The 23145-nt window shown below is 46.2% G+C and overlaps 1 protein-coding gene across 2 annotated transcripts in view; it reads left to right on the top strand.

The window, feature by feature from the left end:
• The first annotated feature begins 11125 nt into the window (after positions 1–11125).
• CYTH3 (cytohesin 3) overlaps positions 11126–23145 on the top strand; it is a 95546-nt gene continuing 83526 nt past the window's right edge. For both annotated transcript variants that reach the window (XM_060120243.1, XM_060120242.1), the window contains exon 1: positions 11126–11262. In XM_060120243.1, coding sequence (XP_059976226.1) covers positions 11220–11262 — 43 coding nt within the window. In that variant the 5' untranslated portion in view covers positions 11126–11219. The remainder of the gene's footprint in view (positions 11263–23145) is intronic.

Raw genomic sequence — 23145 nt, 5'->3', positions numbered from 1 at the left:
ACCTCCATCTAGTTCCAAAGCATTTGCCTCACCCCAAAGGGAACCCCCGGACCCACTGAGCACTTACACCCCAACCCAAACCCTCTGACCAGTCACTTGAAAATTCAGTCGTACATGTGATGCCAGGCCCCCTGATTGGTGTCCATGCCACGTGGTAGGGGCTTAACAAAGATGTGACAGAAGATGGGAAAAGAAAGGTGGGGGACAGGTGAGGACATCGGTCTTGTCCAGGCAGCAGGCTGGGGATTCCCTGGATGTGTGGTATTCCAGGAGTGGCTGGAATGTTTTCCTTTTTCTGTGTTTCAGAGGCTGGATGGTGTCTTGAGAGAACAGGGGCAGTGGAGGCAGGATGACTGGCGGGGCCTCCACTTTCTACTTGGGTGGTGTCAGGCACACTATTTATTTACACAATTTTAATTTATGTTACTGAGACTCAGCTTCCTTGCCTCTCCGGGGGCTGAACAATGCCTACCTGGAGGGCAGCTGGGAGGGGACTTCGTATGGAGGCTGACACACAGCAGGCGCTCAGAAGTCGTTCCTGTAATATTGTACTTACTCCACGATGGAGATGGTGATGATGCTGGTGATGGTGGAGAGGATGATGTTGCTGTTGTGGGTGGAGATGCCAGGAAAAGCCACACACCCTGGTTGCCTGCTCTGATCCTGAGTCCAGGGGCATTAATAGAGGCAGAAAGGTAGAGAATGGGGGCGAGACTTAGGAGGAACTTGAAAACCACTCCACTCGGGAGAAGCCAAGAGAACTTGAAAGCCTTTGAAGAAATTAGGATAGTGTCTCACCCTGACTCACATGTACCAGCAGGGTGTCTCCCTGAGATGGTCCAGAAAGCCTTGTTTCTTTTCTCCTTTGAACTTGGAAGCTACGGAGGAGGGTTTGATAGGCCGTGACTAAGCTCCCAGCCAGCTGACCCGCGGCCTTCTGCTGAGCAAGCAGGCGCCAGGCGAACGCGCCCCGGGCAGTGCATTCATGTGGCTGTACAAGAATGTGATTTTTGTTTGCTGGTTTTCCTGCTCTTCACAGAAAAATGCTGCGTGCTTGAGGGTGTGTCCCTCATTTTCTTGTGTAGAAGACACTTCTCCAGTTCCCAAATAGGATCTGGGATTCATTCTCCTTGTGAGGAAGCCACACTGATTGCCCGAGGAAGCCCCCCATCCCCCCACCCCCCAGGCATCCTTAGCACGATGCCACTTATTCTAGATGGTGGGAAAGGCAGAATCGGACTGTATTTGTTTCCTAGCGCAGCAGTGACAAGTGACCACCAACTGGGTGGCTTAAAAACAACAGAAATGTATTCTCTTCCAGTCTTGGAGGCCAGAAGTCTGAAATCAGGGTGTCAGTAGGGCCGACCTGCGCCTCTCTCCTAGCTTTGGGTCCTCAGCAGTACTTGGCTTTGCTTAGATGGTAGTTGCTTCCCTCCAGTCTCGGCCTCTGTCACACGGCCATCTCCCCTGTGTGCATCCTCTCTTCTTATAAAGACAGGAGGCCCTGGATTTCTGGCCCACCCTAATCCAGTATGGCTTCATCTTAACTGATACATCTGCAAAGACCCAACTTCCAAATAGGGTCATATTCTGACATTCTGTGTGGATATGAATTTTGGGGTGGGGTGACACTATTCAACTTGGTACACAAACAAAAACTACAAATGGCAGCAATGATCCAACAACCCCAAACGCACAAACCTAATACTCAGAAACACAGATTCCAAGCCAGGCTCCCTATGTTCCCCTCCTTCTCTTTTAAGTGCGACTGCATTTTGTGTGTGTGTGTGTGTGTGTGTGTGTGTGTGTTTAGGTTAAACTTCCGTAGCTCCCTTTGCCCCTTCCCAGACAACACCACCCTGCCCCAGGTAGCCGCTGTGCAGTTGGCGCCCTCCGGGGAGCAATTAGAGGTACAAGGGATTCTTTGGGGTCAGTGCAGTGAGGGAACTTGCGCGTGTTCGTTGCTGGTATACAGAAATACAATTAATTTTCATATGTTGATCTTGCATCCAGTGACCTTACTGAATTCACTTACTTATAAGTCCTAGGAGATTTTTTTATAGATTCTTTGGAATTTTCTATGTAGACAAGCACGTGATCTGTAAATAGGAACACTTTTGCTTTTTCCTTTGTCATTTGTATGCCTTTTCTTGCTTTTCTTGCTTTGTTGCTCTGGCTAGAACTTCCAGGACTGTGTTGAGTGGTAGTGGTGAGAGTGAAATCCCGGCTTTGTTCCCAATCTTAGGGGAACATCCATCAGTCTTTCAAAATTAAGTGTGATGTTAGCTATAGGCTTTTTAAAAAAAATTATTTAATTAATTTTAAATTTGTTGGGTCTTCGTTGCTGTGCGTGGGCTTTCTCTAGTTGTGGTGCGCAGGCTTCTCATTGCGGTGGCTTCTCTTGTTGCAGAGCATGGGATCTAGGTGCACGGGCTTCAGTAGTTGTGGCACACAGGCTCAGTAGTTGTGGCTCGTGGGCTCTAGAGCTCAGGCTCAGTAGTTGTGGTGCACGGGCTTGGTTGCTTCGCAGCATGTGGGATCTTCCTGGACCAGGGCTCGAACCCGTGTCCCCTGCATTGGCAGGTGGATTCTTAACTGCTGCGCCACCAGGGAAGTCCTAGCTATAGGCTTTTGGGAGATTTTTTTTTTTTTGGCTGCACCACGTGGCCTGCGGGATCTTAGTTCCCTGACCAGGGATCGAACTCAGGCCCCCCTCCACCTCCAACAGGGGAAGCGTGGAGTCTTAACCACTGGACCGCCAGGGAAGTCCTGTAGATAGTTTTTTTTTTCTTTATCAAATTAAGGAAGTCCCCCTTTATGCCTAGCGTCAAAGAGTTTTAAATCATGAATGGTACTGAATTTTGTGAAATGCTTTTTCCACATCCATTTATATGATCATGTAATTTTTCTTAGCCTGTGAGCATGGTAGATTACATCAGTTGATTTATGACTGTTGAGCCAGGCTTGCATCCCTGGAATAGATCCCACTCAATCCTGGTGTGTAATTCTTTTTATACATTGCTACATTTTTTGGTTAATATTTTGTTAAGGATTTTTGTATCTATATTCATGAAGGACATTGTAATTTTCCTTGTTTGTACTGTCTTTGTCTGGTTTTGTTAACAGGGTAATACTGGCTTTATAAAATGAATTGGGAAGTGTTTCCTTTGCTTATCTTTTCTGGAAGAAGTTGTGTAGAACTGATGTTCATTTAAACATTTGGTAGTCTTCTCCAGTAATACTATCTGGGCCTGAAGATTTCTTTTTTGGAAGTTTTAAAATTATGATTCCAATTTCCTTAATGGTTACAGGTTCTTTAAATTACCTATTTCATTTGGGGTGAGTGGTGACAGTTTTTGCTTTTTGAGAAATCGGCCCATTTCATCCAAGTTGTCATGTATCTATGAGTATATAGGTTTCATAGTATGTTTTTATTGTCCTTTTAATCTCTGCAGGCACTGTTTCATTCCTGATATTGGTAATGTGTGTTTTCCCTCTCATTTTTCTTTTTCAGTCTTGCTAGAAGTTTGTCAATTTTACCTATCTTTTCAAAGTACCAGCTTTTTTTTCTCTTTCACTTTGTACTTTTTTTTCCAGCTTTTTAAAATTAATTAAATAATTAATTTTATTGTGTTAAAAATATAGAACATAAGGTGTTTCTCTCTCATGGCTTTCAAGATTTTTTTCCATTTCTTTATTTTCAGTGTTTTCCTATGATGTATCTTGGCATGGACTTCTTTGGATTCATCCTCTTCGGTATTTACTCAGCTTCTTGAATCTGTAGGTTTAGGATATTTGCCAAATTAGGGAAGTTTCCAGCCATTATTTTTTCTAATACTTTTTCTACTCCACCCTCTTTATCCTCTCTTTCTGCAGAACTCTGATGACAAGAGAGTTAGTTCTTTTGTTATAGTCCCACAGATGCCTGAGGCTCTGTTCATTTTTTTTTTTTTTTTTTTTTCTTTTTGCGGTATGTGGGCCTCTCACTGTTGTGGCCTCTCCCGTTGCGGAGCACAGGCTCCGGATGCACAGGCCCAGCGGCCATGGCTCACGGGCCCAGCCGCTCCGCGGCATATGGGATCCTCCCAGACCGGGGCACGAACCCGTATCCCCTGCATCGGCAGGCGGACTCTCAACCACTTGCGCCACCAGGGAGGCCCTCTGTTCATTTTTTTACAGCCTATATTTCTCTGTTGCTCAGATTTCATAATTTCTGTTGCTCTTTCTTCAAGTTCATTGATTCTTTCCTTCATCTCTTCCATTCTGCTGTAAGCCCATAATTGATTTTTTTGGAGGGGGGTTGGTTATTTTTTCAGTTCTAAAATTTCCATTTGGTTCTTCTTTGTTTCTTCCATTTCTTTTTTTAAAAATTTATTTATTTATTTATTTATGGCTGCATTTGGTCTTCATTGCTGCATGCAGTCTTTCTCTAGTTGTGGTGAGCAGGGTCTACTCTTCGTTGCAGTGTGCAGACTTCTCATTGTGGTGGCTTCTCTTGTTGCGGAGCATGGGCTCTAGGCGCACGGGCTTCAGTGGTTGTGGCGCACGGGCTTAGTTGCTCTGTGGCATGTGCGATCTTCCTGGACAGGGCTCAAACCCGTGTCCCCTGCATTGGCAGGCAGATTCTTAACCACTATGCCACCAGGGAAGTCCCTCTTCTATTTCTTTGTTGAGACTTTCTATTTCTTTTAAAATTATTTATTTATTTATTTAATTTATTTTTGGCTGGGTTGGGTCTTAGTTGCGGCACACTGGATATTTTGTTGCGGCTCACAGGCTCTTCGTTGTGGTGTGTGGACTTCTCTCTAGTTGTGGTGTGCAGGTTTTCTCTTCTCTAGTTGCAGTGCGCAGGCTCTGGGGTGTGTGAGCTCAGTAGTTGTGGCATGCGGGCTTAGCTGCTCTGCAGCATGTGGGATCCTAGTTCCCTGACCAGGGATCGAACCTGCATCCCCTGCATTGTAAGGCGGATTCTTTACCACTGGACCATCAGGGAAGTCTCAAGATGTTTTCGTTTGTTTCAAGTGTGTACATCATTGCTTGTTGAAAATTTTTCTAATAGCTGCTTCAAAATCTTATTCATATTATTCTGACATCTCTGTCTTCTTGGTATCAGAATCTATCAATTGTCTTTTCTCATTCAACCTGGATTTTCCTGGTTCTTGGTGCAGTGAGTAATTTTCAATTGTTTCCTGGACTTTTTGGTATTGTTATAAGACTTTGGGCCTTTGATAAATACTTTTATTATGTCTGCCTCCACTGACACCTCCAGCAAAGTAAGAGGGGGAATTCCTCCTCATTACTACCAGGTGGGGGGTGGAAGTCCAGGTTCTCCACTTGGCCTCTGTGGACATCCTGTGTTGGGGGAAAGGGTATCTTGTTACTGCTGAGTGGAGATGGAAGTTCAGGCTCCCCCAGGCTCCTGCTGATACTGCCTTAGCTGGGAGAGGCTGGGGTGCTTTATCACTGCTACCCATGGCCTCCACTGGTACCATGGGTGACAGGGGGCCTTGTCACTGCTGAGGGTGGTCAAAGTCCTGATGCTCTCCAGACCTTCTCTGACACCACCCCAGTGGAGAGGGAGAGGGGGCCTCATTACTGCCTGGCTGGAGTGAAAGTCTGGGTCCCCTACTTGACTTTCTCCAGTACCAACCTTGGAGAGGGGGCATTGGTTGGGATACCTCCTTTCCGCTTGAAGAGAGTGGAGAGCTAGGCTCCTCTCTCAGCCTTTTGCTGATTTTGGTGGGAGTGGGGCTGGCTGCAGTGGAGTAGAAACTTAATATCTAAACGTTTTCTGTCTTGTTAGGCTGTACCTTTCCTGATCCTTCGACTAGAGAGAGGAGGCTATTGTTGTAGCTTTTCCTTCTTTGCACCAGTTGGTGTGTCTGGGTTTCTGGCTTCTCCAGCATCGAGTCTGGGATCTCTGAGGCACAAAGAAAACTCAGGGAACTGACCACCATGTTGTTCCTTGGTTCCCGATGTCCCCCGTCCTTCTGCCCTCATCTTTCCAAGTCTTCTCGTGTAATGTTCATGGATTTTAGTTGTACTTAGCGGGAGGAATAGGAAGAACTACATCAACTCCATATTTCTGGAATCAGAAGTCTGTCTAAGCTACATTATTTTTAACAACAAACGTGATCAGGATGGTCAGAATCTGCCCTGTATGTTGTAAGGAGGGGAAAGAGAGATTTAATATTGTGTCATTGGGCAACTTGATGGGAAAACAAGCCATCACTTGCATTGTTTTTATTCCAGTGAATAGGGGTCCTCGATAATGTGTTTATATATTCGAAACCTCAGTGATGAATTTTAATACATTTATGAAATGCTAAAAATTATTGACCAAACAGAAGATCTGTACAGATTAAACTAGTATGATTAATCTATTACTGAGGGAGAAGTATTTGAGTGGGGTGTGCATGCCAGACCCTTCCCCTCTCTCTATTTGGCCTAAGAGAAGGAACCTTGGCAGCTGCAAGGGGGTGTGTGGTGAAGGTTTCTGGGGCTGTTATTGTCCCTCTGGATGCTGAGGTCTGATGGGGCCATCATTAAACGTCCTTGACTGCTGGCTCTTGTCGAATCCCCAGGGCCTGCCTGGTTGGGGAGCTAAGAAGCAGGTTTTGAATGAATAAAGTAACATCAAGGGAGGGGCACAGAGTCCCCAGATTCCCCTGTGGAGCTGCACGCATGTGACCGTGGCCCTAAGAACCTAGTTCTTTAGAGGACTAATGAGGTATGAAGTGGGGGACAGTTCACAAGCAGAGGGCGTGGAGTGTGGCAAGGTATGTTCCAGAAGACAGACTTGGAGGAAAACACAGCAGTTAGAAGGAGGCCGTGAAGGCGGGGAGCCTTTACTAAGATTCAGCTTTGCCTCCCGATCGATCGTGTCTCATGCATCCTGTCTGGCTTGTGAAAGAGGGAGTGGAGAAGCTTTCTGCCTCTGTGCATAACAATGATGAGCATTGATTGAGCACTAACTGTGTGCCATACACTGCTGGTGTATGGTAGCATCTAGTTCTAGTTTTCAGAGTACCCATATGGGGCAGAGTCGTTGTTGGTTCCATTTCAGCTGCAGAAACTAGGGCACAGAGAGGTGAAGCAATTTGCCCAAGGTCACACAGCCAAGAACTCAAAGTACCTGGGCCGTCTGACTTTAGAGCCTGCAGTATCCAGTTAGCAGAGGTGGTGTGCTGTGATGCATCGTGGCTGGGAACCTAATGACCTTACTGGGCATTATGTGGCCTTTTGGCAAAGTCAGTGAATGACTGGAATTCATGGCTGGCTTTCGCCATCCTACAAGTCAAATTGCAGACTCACCTTTGCTTGGGCCCAGTTAGGCTCTCTGGGTCTGTGATGGGTGTTGTTCTGTCACTTGATTGCTGGCTAAGAGCACAGTTTCTATTCAGAGGACAATAATCACAGACAGATGTTCCATGTACTAATGTTTGCCATTTTCACATTTTTCCCCTTTTTAATTGCCTGTCCGATAGTCCACTCTGTACCCGGGGATGGATTTTCCTGATGAGTTTAAGCTGCACACAGCAGACTCTGACCAACATCTGAAGGGGACCTTTTTAAATTAAAAATTTTTTTTCTTTTGTTTTTGTTTTTAGTAGGTCAGGGACGTCCTATAAAAATGAAGAACGAGATAAAAATAACACGGCTTTTTATTACTACAGAAGACACTTTGCATTTGATAACTCTTCATATCCACGCTGCCTTGAGTGGGTATGTGAAACGTCTTTCTTCCAAATAAATAGCTTGAAATGGTGACCAAGTTATTTTTTTCCCAAGTTTACCACTACTGAGAAATTTGACCGCCTTTGTTCTTGCAAAAATGCAAGTGACTAATCAATCTAAAAGGAGTTAAGCTGCCCTTGGTAATCTGAGGCCAGAGAACTGTTGTCAATTGTGTGGATTCCATGGGGGAGAGCATAAGACCAAGGTAGACTGCACTGAACGATTGGAAAGGGAGATGGACGCTGTGAAGGACATGATGTCTGGGCTTTTGAAAATTTAATGAGGATGTGACTTGACACTTGGACCCCCGTTGTTTGCCTGGGCAGAGCGGAGAATGCTAGTCTGCACAAGATCATCTCGATTCCAATGAGACGTTTTCTTTCCTAGATGAAATTAGATTTCGGAAAGCGTTGCTTTCCTGTCGTGACCGTGAGCCAGCAGTGAGCTGGCCGCTGCATGTGCCTTTCCCAGACTGGACCAGAGACCCCTGAGCAGATGGAACAGATTAGTTGAGGTTTCCATCTCCTGATGGTCACCGCTGTCTCTGCATTTCTTGATCAGTATCAGAGGAGACGGGAACTGCTCTGTGTGGGCTGCGTGGGCAGCCTCTTTCTGACTGAGTGTGAAGAAACTGGCCTTGGCAGGGTTTTGGCTATTGTGACCTTAGTGCCGGGCGAGGACACTTCTGTCCAATTTCATAGACTTCCACTTGGAGGATGGAGATGAATATACAAAGGAGAAGTCCTCTGACCTTTCCAGAATGTGTGCCCATTCTTGATTTCTTAAACTATTTCTGCAGCGGTCAAAGGGCTGATAAATGGCTTTCAACATGTTTTCAAGATGTCTCTCACTTTTGCTTGCCCTGTTCCAGCAGCAATACCAAATACGTCCAGTTCAAGCAAAAACTGTTGCTTTCTACTTTTCTTTGATATGGCCAGGCCCTGCAGTGGATCACAGAGACAAAATACATACAGACTACAGTCTTGGTCTGAAGGAGTTTCAAGGCTGCAAAGCCAATAGACAGGAAATAGCAAACACTGTGAGAAAGTCTATAAATAGGATAGGACATCAAATTTTCAATTAAATAATTATTTGAGTAATTATATGCTTAATGGCTGTATTCCTTCTAGGCCATATGTCCCTTGAGGACAGGAACTGAATCTATCTTTTTTTTTTTTTTTTTTTTTTTTTTGCGGTATGCAGGCCTCTCACTGTTGTGGCCTCTCCTGTTGTGGAGCGCAGGCTCAGCGGCCATGGCTCACGGGCCCCCAGCCGCTCCGCGGCCTGTGGGATCTTCCCGGACTGGGGCACAAACCTGTGTCCCCTGCATCGGCAGGCGGACTCTCAACCACTGCGCCACCAGGGAAGCCCCTGAATCTATATTTTTCATCATCGTATTCCCAGCACCTGGGACAGTGCTTGAAACACAGCAGGTCCCTAAATATGTATTGTCTGATGGAATGATTGCAACAAGGTTTTGGGTTTAACACTTGGAGTGGTATCTGCCGCATGAATTGTTTTCCTTACAGATTCACTTATAAAGCTTTCAACATCTGAGTAACACAGATGGGCATAAAGTGAGTGCCTATCTTAGTGGATAATTAGGATACTTAATGTTCCTATGTAGGGCCAACCTGCATGTGAGCAGATTAGATACCTGCTATCTTGGTGGCATTTAAGAAGTACTGGAAAGCAGCTCTTTTCCCCAAAATCTAATTTTTCAATTAGATATTAATTCCTTCACATACTGAAGGTTTTTAAGTCTTCCAATTACGCCATTCAAGTGCAGAAATAAAGGCTTATAATGCGAGCCTTTATTCTCCCAACACTTTTTGCAGGCTTTGTCGAAATGGAGGCCCTGGCTAAGCTGTGGGGATAATATAATACCCTGCTTACAAATAACTGGGCTGTGGCTGATTCTGATGGAAATGAGCTTGGGTGGAGATCAGAGAAGCAATTTTCAGACTCAAACTTTGAGAGAAGCATCTATGGATCACACTCTAAGAAACCTAAAGAATTAGGAGTTGACATTTAAAAGCACTTAAAATTGATAGTATCACTGAGTTCAAAGCTCCACATGTCACATTATCAAGTTCAAAGTATGCTGTCATTTTTCTCAGTAACTACGCTGTTATCTCCAAGATAACCAAGCCAACAGGAACAAGACCAGGAAGCCAAGTCTATGGGCTGGGATGCAAACCTACATCTCCTGATGCCTAGATCCCTTTTCTGTTGTATATTTGTCACATAAGCTGCCACAGAGATAAGGTCTTATCTCACCCAGAAGTGTGCCGGGAGGCTTGAGCAGCACCAGAATGCTGGGTGTTTAATTTTTGAGATTATTAGGAGATTGCACTCTTTGGAATCATCCCACAACCTTGAACAAAAAAGTGAAAAATGTCCATTTTGATAAATGACAGCAGAAAGTTCCTTCAACTCAATGGGCCATTTGTAAATATAAAACACTCGCTGGAAAATTATATTAGAGATGAATTATCTCCTCCATTACAATGTTTCCTTTTCTTTAATGCAATTTAGTTCCAGCAAATTGAACAGAAAAGCTTGGGAGGGGCCCCATTCAGTGGTTCAGGAGGAGTTACTGGAAGCAAGATGTGGAGTGGGAAAGGAGATCGGGGAAGGTATGGAGCAGGGGCGGGCTGAGGCCTTCCGCCCAGGGGGCCTGTGCTGAGGACCCCGGCTGTGCCCACGGGAAATTGAATTCAGAGCTCCTTCTGCATCATAAATCCAGGGCAGCTGGCAGCTTTCCAAGGGAGACGGGAGAGAAAGCACAGGAGCGACTGGGGCCAGACAGGCCAACCCTACAAAGCCCTCTGAGGGTGGGCCCCAGGTGTGCCGGCTGGGGATTCGGTTCCAACCTCACGATAACGTTTATTTACAAGCTTTACACTTTGTTGAAGTGCACTCATCTCCAGGAAAGGAGAGCCTCCATTCTACACCAGAAAGCGGGAAGGCTGGAATTACTGTAAAATTTCTCGGGCCGAAGGGCGAAGGCTTGACTTTTAAATACGTTTCTTGATCTTTTTTCCCTGGGTGCACGTGCGAGGAGGACCTCCCGCCGCCGTGTTTTGTAGACTGGGCATTCGCCGGCCCCGGACCCCACGTCCGTCCCAAGGCTGCTCGAAGGCGGGGCGGGGCCGGGAGTGCACGCCCGCCTCGCCCCGAGAGGATCCCCTCTCACCCACGCGGGGCTCCGGGCGGGGCCGAGCGCGTTCACGAGGGGTCCGGGCGGGTTCCCGCAGGCGGGGCCGCGCGGCCTCGGGCCACGCCCATCGCAGCCGGGGGCGGGGCCTGTGCGCCACGTGACGGCGGCGCCGAGCGGCGAGCGCCCCGCCCCGCGGGAGGAGGCCCGGGCAGCGACCGGGTCCGCGCGCTGCTGGAGCTGCACGGCCGCCCGCGCGCTCCGCACCCGCGGCCCCTCGCCCGCTGGCCCCGGGCTCGCCGGCTGCGGGAGCGGCCTCAAGATGGACGAAGACGGCGGCGGCGGCGGCGGCGAGGGCGGCGGCGGTGAGTGTCGGAGGTGTGGCCGGCGCGGCTGGCGGCCTGGGGCGGGGGTCGCGGACGCGCCGGACCGAAGCGCGGACTGCCGGTCCCGGGTCGGGGGTCGGTGGTCCGGGTCCTCCTGAGAAGACCGGGTCTGGGCAGCGCCGGTGCCGGCTGGCGACCGCCGAGGCCCGCGGCGCGCGCCGGGCCCGGGGCCCGAGGCGGGGGTCCGGGGGCCCCGAGGCGGGGGCTGGCGGGGTCGTTTCGGAGCCCGGGCGAGGGTCTGGGACGAGGCCGGGGCTGCCCGCCGGCCGGGGCCTCCCGGAGGCTCGGGTCGGGGTTCGGGGGTCGCTCTCCCCAGGCGGGGGACCTTGGGGGCGACCTTCTCCGCCTCTGGTCGCCAAGGGCGTCCACGCCCTCCGGAGCCCAGCCGCCGGTGACGACCCTCCCCGCGTCTTCTCTCAGGTGGTGGGAAGCGGGGAGTCCACGGGAAACCGGGAGGGCAAAGTTTTGAATTGGGGATCCTCCGGGTCCAAGAAGGGCGGCTGGGGGGAGAGTTCAGGTTGAACGTCGTGACAGTTTTCTTGGCTTTAGGTCGGAAGTGGTCAGTGGGATCGTTAAATGAGGAGGGGGCAGCTAGAGCGCACGCATTTTATGAAATAGGGGAACGTTACGGAGTGAGCCAAAAATAAATTTAAAAAAAGTCAGAGGAGCCGAGGGGTCGGAGTCAGGAGCTGCAGCCCGCCCGGAGGTGAGACCAGAAAACCAAGTTGTCCGTCTGACGCTCGGTCACCTCTTGCTAGAAGATTCGCGTTTGTTGTAAATTATTTAGTGGAATACAGATTACCGTTGTGTGACGATGCGAATTACGCCTTTAAAAGCGAATAACGTGTCTGTGTAGTGTCTGTGGATGGAGTGGGTCGTTGGCTTGGGAAGCAAAGGGTTAATACCCCTGTTTTACAGGAACACCCAAAGTTAAGGATCTCTCTGTTTTTGCTAAAGATCTCCTTTATGCTGACAGACGGAATCATCAGAATCCCTTGTAATAAGGGAGCATTTTGGAAAGAAAAAATCTTAATTACAGGCTGCGGAGCAGCTGCCTGTAAGAATCAGCAGTGTTGAACGCTTCAGGATGAAGTGGTTAATCAAGGTGCCTTCTGGCATTTAAGTGCTGCTCCGGGGGAAGTGTTTGCGCCCCAAGAAGCGGTGGGGCTGGGATGGGGGGAAGTTCGCCCGAATCCTGGCATTTGTCGAGTTCAGTCCTCATAGTTGAAGCTAGGGGTAGCACTGTGGCACCGAGTGGGTGTGTTGTTTTGACGGAAAGTTCTGTGGAAAGGAGGAGCCCAGGTGCACACCCTCCTCCAGCCAGGCTGCTGCCTGAAGAATATAAGTGATGGATTCTTCGTGGACGCGGTGCTTCCTGCCTGTCAAAACTGGGTTAACAGCACCGGCAGACAAGTGTCTCCCTTTTAGAAAACAAAGACAAACAACTGTAATATTTAAACGTTTGACATTCGAGTCCAGGCAGCTGGCTGCCTTGGCGATTTCATTTGAAGGAGTTTTGGACTCTGTCCGTTAAGGAATGTAGAAAACTTGAAGGTAAAAGCAGGTATAAAGATGAAAAAAGGAAGCCAGTATAGATCTTGAATACTATAGAGAAGGATAGTATTACATCTCCAAAGTATCAAGACTTTCTTTGGGCTAATATAGCTCTTCTGGGAATACAATCCTGAGATTTAAAAAAAAAAAAATCTCATGCACAGGAGCTGTGCATTAACGCTATTTATAATAGAAAATTGGAAACTACAGTGCCTAATAGGAGACTGGTGAGGTAAATTATGGGGAGTTTACTGGATGAGATATTTTACAACCATTAAAAATAAGCAGTTTTATATATTATGGTCTAAACAATGTAAAAACTGCTGATATTATGGATGTTTTATTTTCTCGGTTTTTATATTTTCCAAGTTTCTGGAATGATGTATATTACTTTCAAATTTGGAAAAAAAAACTTTAAAAATTTACCCTAATAAGACAATTGATAAAATTTGAATAGGCAATAGATCAGATAATGGTATTGTATCAATATTAAATTTCTGGGTTTTGATAATAAAAGTAGAGAAAATATTCCTTTTCTTAGGAAATACACACTGAAGTAAGGTATAAAGAAGTACAGTGCTTCAGCTTACTCTCATGGTTCAGAAAAAAAAGTTCACACCCATGAAAATAATAGAGGGAGACGGAAGGATAAACACATGGGGCAAAACGTAAGTATTTGGTGTATCTGGGTCAAGGGTATATTGGTATTTCTTGTACAATTCTTGGAACTTTTCTGAATGTTTGAAATTATATAAAATCATCTCTTCAAAAAAAAATTACCCTGCAGTGGGAAAAAGGGTATGATTGTTTTTAAACTATCATTTAATTCACTTCACTGGAACAGTCAACAATGAACAGATATTTATTATCTACTAAAATGTCCCTGCCTCATTAAGCTTTATTGATATGGTTTATTAAATTCTTTCTTCCTTGCCTTATGGAAGACACTTTAAAATATGTTTGGCATTCTTAGAGTAAGTGTGTTTTTGAATAGATGGAAATCTTAAGAGTTTTGAAAGAAGAGTCATATAGTGCTTGTCATATAAATTTGGTGTGCTTATATTTAACTCTTGACTGATGGAAGTTTTGAAGTTAACATACCTCTTTATGGTTCATTAGTTTTTATCACCATTTAGACTTCTAAAAATGCTTTGCTTTAAAATTCATGTTTTTAAAAATAAAGTTCAGCCCCTCGAAAGAGAATAGTTTCGCTTGCCAGTCATTTGCAAAACAGAACTTTTTTGGGTATATTTTTAGAGTGTAGTACAGAACTTTGAACTGTATATGGGGAGGTCAGTTTCAGCTTGTTTACCAGAGAGGGTAAATAATCTATTCAAACAGTAGTTATGCCAGGGGCAAAAGAATTAAAATATCTTTTTTGCTTATGTGTTGGTCCGGTTAGAAGACTTCAAAAAATGATTCCTGCTTGCTGTTTTGATACTTGTAAGTTTTTGTCCAGGGTATGACTGTTTGTTCTTTAACTGTAGGATAAGGAGAGAGGGTGGTGGTAGGAATGACTGGAAGGCAGTTCTAAGGAGGAACACATGGGGGCTGCTAGATTACAGGAACACACTGTTATTTATAATGTGTGCTGAGTGTAGTTAAGGTATCTTTCATTCCTTTGGGGCCTTGTTGCCTTTCAGTTTTTCTAGAACAGTTCTTGAGATATGTCTCTACTTGGAAGGTGACGGGCTAGTTTGGTTCATTGCCACCATCCTAATGCTCAGTTTGGGAGTCTGTGTGATTGAACTTCCTGAATGGACCATCTGTGGCAGATGAGGTGAATCACTTTACTGATTTCCCCTCCCTCCTGCACCCCGCTCACCCCTTACCCCAATCAGCATAGCTGAGACGTACGCTTGTGCTTCACGTGAAAAGCTGCTCCATCTCACCCAGTAAAGTTAATATAAATTAAGGCCAGGCTGAGATCCCAGATCTGGCCTGTCAGGCAAGCGATAACCCCTACATTTGAAACCACCTGTGGGCGATGGGAGTGTAAATTAGTTACCACTCTGAAGAAGGCTGCGCCAGCCTGTGCTTGGGTGGCTTGGATCCATTGCTTGCCCTTCGCCTGCAGAGGGACATTTCCCAGAGCCTGGGTCGGCTGGCTTGGGGCTAGGTGTGGCCAGTGGGAGCTGCTGGTGGGTGATTGGATGGCGGGAGGAAGGGAGAGGCCAGGTTATCGTCTTTGCTCGCATGCTGCCTTCAGCCTTGTGTCTGGCGGTCGGTCTCCTTTTGGCTCCAGCTCCTGCCTGTTGACCGAGCCCCCGAGCTTTGGAAGGACCTCCTCCCTGTGACCCTCCAGTTTAGAGGTGGTAGCAGCTTGTTCCTCTTGCTAATCTCTGCATTGTCTTACCATTTCCTGTATGATTCTCAGCTTTTCAATTGTATGTGTAACCAATGCCTTGTTTTAAATTCCCTCTACTTCAACTCCTTGAGGGCCTTCTGTTTCTCTGGTTGGACCCCGATAGATACAGGTGCCCTGCCTGGGCAGCAGCTTTTAAAATTACAAGCATGTACATCCTTTGACGCAGCAATACCAGTTCTAGGAATTTAACGTGTAGGTATATTTTTACATGCCTGGGATACTGTAGGTACAAGATTATTCACTGCCTTGTTTGTAATAGTAAAAGATGGAGAATAACCCGAGTGTTCACTGCACGTTATGTACCCGCGTGGCGATTGAAGTCGTGAGGCTGTATAAAGGAATGAGGAGGCTCCTTATGAACTAATAGCAGAGGTTTCCAAAATATTTTACTAAGTTACAGAAGCAAAGTGTAGGCAAGTGTGCACTGTTTGTTACCATTTCTGTTAAAAAGAAAAAAAGGAAGTGGTTACATATGCATGAAAATTCTCAGGAAGGCTAAACAAGGAACTAATAACAATGGTTACCTGTTGGGGAGGGTGATGGGAACCAAGCAGATGGGGAACGTCGGTGCCCGGGAAACTTCGCTCTATGCCTTTTTATGTTTTGCAATTCAGAAAAGCTTGTCCATCTCCACTGTTTCCCAAACTGGAAACCAGTTTCACAGAAAAATAGTATGAAAACACCCTTTTTGAGAGAATTTTAAAAATTGAATTATAGTTGCTTTACAATGTTATGTTAGTTTTAGGTGTACAACAAAGTGATTCGATATTTTTTTGGGTTTTTGTATATTAGCAAAATCAATGTAACATGTAGAAAGTTATAAAATAAATTACTTATTTTTTCAGTCTGCATAGGAAATTAACTGCTTTCTTTTGAATGTTTAAAAAGTGACATGATAGGTGCTTTTAGGGTATGCTTAGAGCATATTGTTTTCTAGAACATTTATCTATTCAACAAATATTGATAGCATCCCGACCAAATGCCAGGTCCTGTGCTTGGCGGAAGGGTGAATACGGTGAATAAAGCAGATGAATTTCCTGCGTTCCTGGAGCTTTTGTTTAGACGGGAGACTGAAGAAAAATGTAAACAGATGTATAAAGTCATTGCACATTATGCTGATGTGTGAAAGGAAATCAACAAGGGGTTGAGGGGAGAGTTGGGGGCCTGTGGTGGGAGGGGTAGGTAGGGCCCGTAGCCAGGGGAGGCCTCTTGGAGGGAAAACTCTTTCAGGTGTGACCTAAAGGGGTCGAGGCCCAGGCAGAGGCTGGGCCCGGGGCTTGGGGAAGCAGAGGGCCTCCAGAGGGCTGAAAGCTGCTGTGTGTGGTCTGAGCCAGCAGTGAACTGGGCCGCTTCAGGCAGTTTGAGTAGGTAAGGAATTTACATTTTATTCTAAGTGCGTGAAGCCAGTCAAGGGTTTTGAACTGCGGGGATGACATTTGATTTATGTTTAAGTAATTGTAGCTAATATTTACACAGTGGTCTCTGTGTCCAGTTCTGCCCCGCCTGCTTTACGGATCTTAACCTATTTACTTTTCGCAATAACTCTGTTAGGTGCTTAACATGAGCACCATTTACGGATGACAGTGGACAACGGAGGCACAGGGAAGCCAAGTAACTTAGAGCTAGTAAGTGGTGGAGCCGAGCTTTGAACCCAGGCGTCCTGGCTTCAGAGGCCACGTTCTTAAGCATTGGACACCCTGCCCTTGTAAGGAGAGTGTCCTCGGCTACCGAGTGGGGAACAGAGTGGAGGAGGGGAAGAGAGGACGTGGGGATAGGCGCCAGTGAGGAGGGGCTCGGGTGGGAGTTACAGGGGCGCGGTGGATGGCGGGGGGTGGCAAAAGTGAAGGGAGAGATCGGTGTAGGACAAACCTGTACAAAAACTCACGGAAAAGCACAGAAAGCCGTGAAACAAACACGTTCCCGTTACTCAGAATCCACGTAGTAGCTGTTAATGTTCTGTCCCATCGTTTAAGGTCTTTACAAAACATAATTAAAGCATCTCGGGTAAGTGTCTCCATCCTAGCACCTGGCAGCATCGTTCTCCCCATTGCTCAGGCCCAGACTTTGGTGCGGTCTTCCACTGGCTTTGCCTTAGCCGTCCAGCATTCTCGTTGCCGCTGCCCTTGTCCACGCAGCAGCCAGAGCGGTCTCTCTAAAGCAGGGGTCGTGTCACTCCTCTCCAAGTCGGCACCGTCCTTGGCGCACTCAGAGTCCCCTGCTGCCTGCAGTGTGGGGTCCCCGTGCTCTAGGCCAGGGCCCTACACGCTTTTCTGTCAGAAGGCCCGACAGCAGACGTGCTCAGCTGCGTGGGCCACACTTGGGCTCTCACAAACGCTTCTTCTTGATAACCCTTTAAAAACATAAAAAAAGTTCTCACCTTGGGGCTGTCCTTGCCCCTGCTCTAGTCCCCTGTGGTCTCTGATATTTTCCCTCACTCGTGTCACCACGCTGGTCTCCTTGCTGTTCCGTGAGACTTGCCAAGCGCTGCCCTGACTCCGTGCCTTTGCACTTGCTCTGCCCACGGTGGTTTCCCCTTAGGGATCTGTGTACGTGCTCGCTTGCTCCCTTCAGGTTTCTGCTCGCACGTCTCCCTGCCACAGAGGCCTTCCCCCGCCCGCCTGTCCCCTCTCCCAGCCTCAGTTTCCCTCTCAGCACTCCTCATCCGCTGCACACCTGTTCATCGATCGTCTCTCCTCTCTTAGAATGTAAGTTCTGTGAAAGAAGGAATAGCATCTGCTTTTAACCACTGCTGTGTCTCCAAGACCTGAGACATCGTGGGGAACAGGCCTTCAGTAAATGCTTGTTAATACGTACTGAGTAGAGTGGCGCTCGCTCCTGTCGAGCAGTTCTGGCCCTGTTCCCCTGCCTTTCTTTTGTATTTCCTAAAGGCAACCACGCTGAAGGTGATGTGGGCCCTCTGGAATCGTTTTCATACTGGAATATGTATGTGTGTGCGTCTGTAAGCAATGTATGGATCTCTTTTTGGTCTGTTTAAAAAATTATCAAAAAATGGCATCATACTGTGTGTGATGTTCTGCAGCTTGTGTTTGAGGTTATCCGTATTCTAATGTAGAGACCCTGTTTGTTTCTTTTAACTGCCATAACGTTTTATTTTTCTTGTCCTGCCTTGGACTGTTACGTTGATTTTAAATTGTTGCAAAGAATACCAAGGCTCCTCTCCTTTTACAAACTGAAAGTTTCTCTTGAGTATCTCTCTAGAATCGCAGTTGTGGGTTATAGGTGTGCTTTCTGTTTCGCCAGATGCTGGCAGGTTGCTTTCTCACTAGGTGTATTATCAGCGTCGTAATCAGCTCTTGGCGTTTGTCAGACTTGTAAGTGTCTGCCTATCTCCTGGGTAAGAAATGATGTACTGTTAACATTTGCATTGCTTTGCTAGATGTATTTTGGAGGATCAAATGGGCATACGGACAGCTGGGAGGTTAAAGGCGAAGGAACTGCAGGAATCAGAGATGACTCCTAGGTTTCTGGCTCACGTGACTGTGGGTGGTGCTGCTTTAGGAGAAGGGGAGTCTTGAGAGAAAACCATTTGGAGGGCTCATTTGTTTTTTGTTGAAGATGTCATTATTTTGTCCTCACTTTTGAAAGACATTTTCCCTGGGTATACAGTTGTAGGTTAGCAGGTTAATTCCTTGTAGCGCTTTGATGTGTCAAGTCATTGCCTTCTGGCTTCCATTGCTTCTGTTGACAAATCAGCTGTATCAGTCTTGTTCTATTGAAGATAGTGTGTCTTTCTCCTCCCCTTTGGCTGCTTTTAAGATTTTTCTCGGGACTTCCCTGGCGGTCCAGTGGTTAAGACTTCTCCTCCCAATGAAGGGGGTGCGGGTTCGATCCCTGGTTGTGGAGCTAATATCCCACGTGCCTCGCAGCCAAAAAACTAAAACATAAAACAGAAGCAGTATTGTAACAAATTCAATAAAGACTTTAAAAATGGTCCACATCTCTCTCTCTCACACACACACACAAAAAAAAAAACCTTAAAAAAAAAGATTTTTCTCTTTGCCTTTGGTTTTTAGCTGTGTTATTGTAAAGTGTCCAGATGTGGTTTTCTTTGAATTTATTCTTATTGAGATTGGTGGTTCTTTTTATTTTTTGCCGTACGCGGGCCTCTCACTGTTGTGGCCTCTCCCGTATTGGAGCACAGGCTCCGGACGCGCAGGCTCGGCGGCCATGGCTCACGGGCCCAGCCGCTCCGCGGCATGTGGGATCTTCCCGGACTGGGGCACGAACCCGTGTCCCCTGCATCGGCAGGCGGACTCTCAACCACTGCACCACCAGGGAAGCCCCAAGACTTAATCTTAAATTAGATTTGGAGAAGTCTTAGCCACTATCTCTACATTTACTACTTTGGCTACATTTCCTGTCACTTCTCCTCTGGGGCACAAATTACCTTTTCATTGTGTCCTGTGTATCTCTTCGACTTCTGTTCTCATCCTTTTGATCTTTCCATGCTTCACTCTGTATATTTTCTCCTGATCTACATTCCAGTGCATCAATCCTTTCTTCGTCTCTGTCTAATCTGCTTTTAAACCCATCTGTTCGGCTTCCCTGGTGGCGCAGTGGTTGAGAGTCTGCCTGCCGATGTAGGGGACACGGGTTCGGGCCCCGGTCTGGGAAGATCCCACATGCCGCAGAGCGGCTGGGCCTGTGAGCCATGGCTGCTGAGCCTGCGCGTCCGGAGCCTGTGCTCTGCAGTGGGAGAGGCCACAACAGTGAGAGGCCCGTGTACAGCAAAAAAAAAAAAACCAAACAAACCCATCTGTTGAGTTCTTAATTTCAGTTATTGCTTTTTTCAGTGTTCTTGATTCTTTTATTAGATTCCAATTTTCTGTTAAAATTTTTCATCTTGTCCAGTGAATTTCTTTATTAGTTATTGGTGTCTGATAACATCAATATTTGGACATCCTGTGAATATATTCTGTTGTCTAATTTACCCTTGGTTTTCAGTCTGTGATCTTGATTCTAGATTGCCTGTTAAGCTTTAATTAAATTCTAGACGATGTGCATGAAAAACTGTAGAGGTAGTTTGAGACTATCTTCTTCAAGAGAGGCTTCTGGCAGGCAGTTAGTGTGGGGAAATAATCACTTTAACATTGTGAGGGTTGGTCTCCCTCTGGTTTACCCTTCTCCCAGGGTACAGCGCTTTGGTGGTCCCAGCTGAAAGCTCGGGGTGTTTACCAGGGCCCCTTCTACTTGGCAGCCCCTCAATTCTAATTTTGTCCCCCCAGTCCCATCAGACTGCTGGAGATTCTGTTGACCTCATATTCTATTCTCAACTACTTGTCTCTGCTTAGCTTCTTGGCCTTTGACTTTCTGCTGTGAATTGGCAAATGTCTCGAGGAGAAAAGTGGCTCAGATGATTGGGCTCACCTCTCTGCACTTTCTCTCTGGGATCCTGGCCGCCTAGGCCCTCACTGCATTGGTAGCTCTCTGATACCTTCAAACCGTTGTTTCTTATAATTTGCTCAGCTTTTTTAGTTGTTCTTGGCAGAAGGGTTGTCTGCAACAAGCTGGTCAGCTTTTACTGGAAACAGAATCTTAGGAATTCAGTTTTGGTGTTTAAAATCGGACTTTTTTGTGAGATGTCCTGGTAGAGATGGTAGGGAGATGCTTAGTTATGTGGTCTGCTGCTTAGAAGAATGGTCTGGATAGGAGATAAACATTGGGAAGATTTAAATTTTTCTAATTTATGGGAGTGGGTGAGAGATCACTTAGGGGAGAGAGTTGAGAGAGAGGAGAAAAATCCCAGGACTGAAGACAGCCCAGAAAAGGAGACCAAGAAAGGGTAGCCAGTGAGGTCGAGGAAACCTTGAAGGTTGTGTGGAATTGCAGGAGGGAGGAGTGCTTTAAGAAGAGGGAGTGCTCAGCTCAGCCGAATGCTCCCGAGAGATGGACTAAAATGAGGATGGACAAGTGTCTACAGGATTTGGTGTCTTTAAAAAAAAAAGTTTGGTGAAAGGTGGGGAGCAGGCTAGACTGGAGAGGGCTAAGGAGTGAATGGGAGAGATTTTTCCTTGCTGAAGCAGAAGCCTGGGCCATGGCCCTCCCCTAGAAGTTTGCTGTGTGGTGAGGATAGAGGGAAAGCGTGGGGCGTGGTGAGTGGCTGGGAGCTTAGGGAGGGAAATGTGCATTTGTTTTGCAACTAAGCGTTTCTCAAGTAAGTCCTTCTGATAGAGGACCGACAGTAATTCATCAGGTGAGTTAGAATAGTAGTGCTGTTTGCACGCAGACACTCTTAGTGTAAATAACTTTGGAAGAGAGAAATTATTTTTTTAAAGGTTATTGGCGCGTCCTTCGGGAAGCAGGTTTATCAATTTGTAGTGGAGGATTATTGAAACTTCTGAAGCGAAATGAAATGAAAAAATAGGTTTTACCAAAGTATCCTAAAAGCTGCAAAAAGCATATTAAATATTTTGAATTTGTGGGAAAATAGTAAATCATTTAAATGAGAGTAGAAAATACATGACTCTCTATCCTGGTACTGAAGTTAATCAAACATAACTTTTCATAGTTAATGTCAGCCCCGCAGTCGACATGATAGAATAGACGTGAGATCCCGAAGTGTTTTATAACGTGACTGCGACAACTCAGCAAGCGTTTATCTTGGGTAAATATCTTTCAGTATTCCGTAAATATTAGAAAAAGACTCACCTGAGTCAATTTAGTTGGCTAAGAATATTTTGTGATTTACTTTGATAGAGCAAGTTTACTCTTTTTGCTGACTTAATGTCACCAGGAGCACTGTGCAAATAGGGGGAAATAAGTTCCTTTCTTAAACTTGCAGCAGGGCTATTTTTAATCACTGTACTCTTCTTTGGAACAACTTATTCCTGTAATTAATAAATAAAAATGGCAGTTTGCTATAAAAGCAGACATTTTAATGATGATGGAAAAGTATTTCCCAATATCTAGCTAATTAGTGAATTTTTTTTTCGGTTTTCATCCAGATGTTTGGCAACGTGTAGACACAGCCTTACTGCAGTTTTCTAATGCACTTTCATGGGAACATATAATATTCTCCGTTTATCTTGGACAGCAGAGTTTCCTTTTTCTTTGGACAGATACATATGAAACACATGCTCTTCTAGTAGAGTTTTGTGGTCCTCTGAGAATTCTCTGAAGGAGGAAATGGGTTGACCTATTTGGTTGCTATGAAGTAAAAACAATCTTGTTTTCATTTTTTTCATGAACATCTGGGTTGCATTTATTTTACATTCTGGAGGTTCTTTAAAACCACAATTTGATAATATGAGACCTCATTAAAACAGTCACTATTTAGCTATTTCTATAGTTAATTTAGTGCTAGGGCGGCTGATAGACTTTAAAATCTTACAAAAAGTTTCCCTTTCTATAAAATGTAACTTTTAAATAACAACCCTTGATTTTAAACCGTAAAATGGGATCTAGATATCTTGGGGCGGCAGGGGAAGGGTCAGTCAGCTGGTTTATTTGTCTGTTGCGCACTGCCGTGCAGGCTGGCCTTCAGTAGGGCTGACTTCGAGTCTGTAGCAGGCCACTGTGCTCCCCATCACAAACCCGTCCTCCCTCCCTTCCTTGCTTAACAACCCTGTTTGTGCAGATAATCTGTCCATTGTGAAGCGACCGTATCACCACGGGGAAGTGAATCTTAAATGGTCTAAACCAGGTAAGGTTTTCCTTTCCTGACTGTGTAAAGCTAAGTCTGGCCAATGAGCTGTGAAGGGCAGTTAGCAGGGGGACTTCCTGGAAGGGTATCTTCCTTCTTGGAAAAATACACAGGGAAGAACCACTTCCTCTTCTTACAATGGCCTTTGTTGGGCCTGGGTGGGTAGCCAACTCACATTCACGATGTCCCCGAAGTCCGTCCAGTTCCAGGCCCCCACGCTGAGGATGATCTGCTGGACCCTTGGTGGAGTTGCTGGGCTTCACCCACTGGGGAGCGC

This window comes from Mesoplodon densirostris, chromosome 16, assembly GCF_025265405.1.
Source record: "Mesoplodon densirostris isolate mMesDen1 chromosome 16, mMesDen1 primary haplotype, whole genome shotgun sequence".
Lineage (NCBI taxonomy): Eukaryota > Metazoa > Chordata > Mammalia > Artiodactyla > Ziphiidae > Mesoplodon > Mesoplodon densirostris.
Note: the sequence above shows the minus strand (reverse complement) of the source record. Positions and strands in the feature narration are given on the sequence as shown.